The sequence below is a fragment of the Sinocyclocheilus anshuiensis genome, unplaced genomic scaffold (genome assembly GCF_001515605.1).
Source record: "Sinocyclocheilus anshuiensis isolate Anshui unplaced genomic scaffold, SAMN03320099.WGS_v1.1 scaffold260, whole genome shotgun sequence".
NCBI classification, from domain to species: domain Eukaryota; kingdom Metazoa; phylum Chordata; class Actinopteri; order Cypriniformes; family Cyprinidae; genus Sinocyclocheilus; species Sinocyclocheilus anshuiensis.
The window spans coordinates 1,366,936-1,370,758 of record NW_015557134.1 but is presented as its reverse complement, the minus strand read 5'-3'; the positions used below and the strand labels follow the sequence as shown (position 1 = coordinate 1,370,758).

At 38.6% G+C, this 3,823-nt stretch overlaps 1 protein-coding gene across 1 annotated transcript in view; it reads right to left on the bottom strand.

Moving 5' to 3' along the window:
• The window catches only part of ddhd2 (DDHD domain containing 2), a 9,163-nt gene extending 5,738 nt beyond the window's left edge, over positions 1 to 3,425 (bottom strand). The window contains exons 1-5 of the mRNA XM_016473123.1: positions 3,270 to 3,425; positions 1,830 to 1,998; positions 1,511 to 1,707; positions 1,343 to 1,432; positions 1,143 to 1,257 (exon numbers count right to left, since the gene is read on the bottom strand). Coding sequence (XP_016328609.1) covers positions 1,143 to 1,257; positions 1,343 to 1,432; positions 1,511 to 1,707; positions 1,830 to 1,959 — 532 coding nt within the window. The 5' untranslated portion in view covers positions 1,960 to 1,998; positions 3,270 to 3,425. The remainder of the gene's footprint in view (positions 1 to 1,142; positions 1,258 to 1,342; positions 1,433 to 1,510; positions 1,708 to 1,829; positions 1,999 to 3,269) is intronic.
• Between the last annotated feature and the right edge of the window lie 398 nt (positions 3,426 to 3,823).

The following is a 3,823-nucleotide window of genomic DNA, read 5'->3' as shown; positions in this document are numbered from 1 at the left end:
ACTTCAATAAAGATAACTATACATGCTATTCTTGTCATGAGCATCAAGGTGTGGGGGCGCTGCGGTGCAAATTCCACTCATGTTTAGTACATGTTAACTCAAAGATTCGTAGAAAAAATATAAACGTTGGACGCTGTGGTCGATTCTGTGTTAAGGTAAGGCATGTTATTTGCATGTTGTTGTGGCTGGGTTGTTATAGGTCTGTGTGACTCGAGATGTCTTGGGTCTAACTGAACGGAGGAATTATGGTATTCTTCTGTAGCCTAGAGACGAGTAACTTTAACCGTTGTTCATGTGAACTCAAAGACAGCCTGATGCTTTGTTTATAGACTATTTGTGGGTGGCTGTTTGTTGTTTCACCTATCAATTCGTGTCGATAAAGTATAATAGGGTATTAGGGAATTACAGGGGTAAGTCATTGTAAGCCCTCTTTTGAGGCATGCGCAAATGCACGAAACCCCCCCCGCCCCGTTATATAAAAAAAAACAAAAACAAGTGGGCTCCCCCAAAGACCATAGTATAGTTCGAACACTGGCAGCATCCTATTCCTAACTGAAGTGAACACCACACAAATACTGCTTCTCGTTAGGAGTGACTCAACTATTGTAATAGATGTTTACATGTTGCTAAGCTAACTGTATGATACTTTATCAAGCATAAAACTACACAGTACACACAAATATTGGGTGAAATAGTTCAGAGTTTGACATTTGCATGTTGCTAAGCTTACAGTATGATACTTCAAAAATACACAGCATAAACATAATGGGTAAAACAGTCCAAGAGGGTTGGGTATTAGCATGTTGCTAAGCTAACTGTCTGATACAAGAAAAATACAAAGCACAGAGAAATATTGGGCAAGAAGAGTCCATTAGTTACATCGAAATGTTTTTATTTATATCTTTTAAGTATTGAATGAAATAGGTATCTCTGTTATCAACATTTCTCTCAACTTGCCATCGTGGATGAGCTTGTCACAATGCGTTCTGGGACTGCCTACATGAAGGATATAGTATTTCTGCTTTAGAACTACTGGCCAAAATTAGGTATTTCACTTTTCAGAAACACAAACATGCCTATACGATGACATAAAATGGCAAGTCACTGGGATTTTAAATAGATTTTGATAATGTTACACTCACCCTCTGGTATCTCTACTGGAATATTCTCAGTTCCTCTCTTTAGTGTCCTGGGTTGAGTCTGTTCATTCGGGGAAGGGGGAAATTCTTTGCAGCTGCTGGGATACTGCGTCATGAGCTGAGGTAATGCAACGAGAAAGACCAAACGTAAATTGTGAACAGAGAATTGTCTGTTTACCATTAGTTTTACATTCAGACAATACCTTGGGATTGTGAAGGATCACAGTTTCCCCTGTTGGGAGCTCCAAATTCGTCTTCCATTCGTCCAGGGTCATTGCAATCATATAGGCATCCTGTTTTTGAATAAAGAAAAACGATTAAGCATTAAAAACTGGAAAATTTCGATTTGTTCTAGAAAATCTGTGTCTCACCTCTAGGAGATCACTGAGTTCTTCACTGTAGGGAGTGTAGTTCATGTCTTTGCTGCCTTTGTGGAACCAGGAGCAGCGTCTGACCTTGGCGGGCTTCTGTTCCCAATACACGGAGTAACGTTTCCTTTCACGTAGCCTGACGTCATACCTCCTTCCATCTGTAGCCACTACCACTTCATCCTTTTCACATTTCCCCACTGCAGACAAATCAGATATAATGGTTAAACATTCAAACATGTGCCATGATCTAATAAACTATACTTTCAGCAATAGCAACCAATGGTTTTAAGGTTTTGTTAAGAAGAAGTCAGTGGAGGACCTCGACTGTAAGCATCCTCCAGCCGCTGTGAGTCTTCTCTGCTGAAGGGTTGCCAGGAGTCTTTGGAGTCCACCTGCTGGTTGAAGAACCAGTGGTACTGGATGGGTTCATACGGCTCAACAACATTCATGATGAGAACATGAGGGATTCCACGCCAAAGACCAATGGACTGCAAATATAACATTAAACCATTTTTCTATATTTTACTATATTTCAAATGATTTAAAGAATTACTTAAAAACAAATATGCCTAGAATTTCAGAAGAATTTCAGGCTTTTTTGAACCTCCCAGCTAACAATTTTTGGCTCCCAGAACGTTCTGGTAACATTCGTTGCTGGTTATAAGAATAACCTTTAGGGAACATTCCGTATAGGTTCCTTTTTAGTTGTCACAAAAACATCCCTGCAACGTACTGGGAAGGTTAGTTATTGGTAAATCGATATATATTGGTCGATCTCTAGTTTAGAATCCATCAACTTCATGTTCAGACTCGAAAAACCCCCGTAAAATTAGCCTCTCTGGATAGTGTTTATTATTAAAAAAAAAAAAAAAAAAAAGAGACCAAAAGGGGACCCGTTCTGTGATTGCTGGGCTTTTCTTTTTCAAATTAAAACCCTCCAGAGGCAGCTACATCGCAAATAGATTCTGAAATAGGGGGGGAAACAACTAGGCTATACAATTTTTATGCATTTTAATGTCTTTTTTTGGTAACTTTAAAAAAAAAAATCTGAACAATAAATTGCGTCACGTCATTGATTCATAAATAAAATAATAGTAACTTAAGTAATTTTAAATATATCAATAATATCAATATCATAGCTGAAATAACAAATGCAAGTATATTGCAAGACAAACAAACAGAAAACTGCAAAGTAAAACTTGACTTCTGATTTCAAGGAGAGCGGTTACGTCATCAATATGGTGTCAACTATATTACGTAATATTGGCTGATGGCAGCAACACAAATGACAGACAGGAGTCAGACTGTTAGCTGGTTCAAGCATGAAATGGCAATACAAACATATGGTGCGAAAATATAAAATAACCAAACTAACGTAAATTTCTATGATACGAACACTGCGGAGCGTGTTTGCGTTGGGTGCGTGTGTAATTGTGCTGCAAAAGTAGGACACGGCATTTAAACGAGTGACTGAGGAGAATGGAACACAGACAAATGCATTTTATTTGATCGTGCGAACTTAACAATAGGCCTACCACACAGAGAATCGAGTTCTGTTTAGAAGAGGCCTATAAATGGCAATTCGATACATGGAAAAATATAAATTGTATTTGACTAACACAAGGAGAGTTGATTCAGTTGACCTAATAAGCCTGACCTAATTCACGATGTGAAGACATACTGATTGTAAGTATTACGAGCCTGAGACAAATGTAACAAATACAGAGAAAAGCGTAATAATGTATCGCCATCTACTCACCGGCTCCGCGTACGGATACACGCTTAGGACAAAAATGACTTCTGACAGAGAGAGCAAACCTCACACACACAGTTGTTCACTGTGGTGGTCAAGTCCGAGGTAAATGCATCTACCAGGAGCTGAAATCTTATACGTGGTCTTTGTGTCTAAAGGGGGGAATTTTGAAATGAGCACCAATCAAAAACAGCGACGGCATTTCACTATGGTGTGATATGGGTTATTACGAGTCAATCAATCTGAAATTATGATGCTCATCAACACATGCGCAGTGAACTCAGAATAATAAATGACTCACTTTTCAGTGTGTTGGACAATACGTTTCCTTTAGAGTTTATATTTAAAGGGGTCATATGATGCGATTTCAATTGTTCCTTTCTCTTTGGAGTGTTACAAGCTCTTGGTGCATAAAGAAGATCTGTAAAGTTGCAAAGACTAAAGTCTCAAATCCAAAGAGATATTCTTTATAAAAGTTAAGAGTTAACCACGCCTACCTAAAATGGCTCGTTCTAACACGCCCCCACATATCTACGTCGCTGTGTGGGAAGCTTTGCATA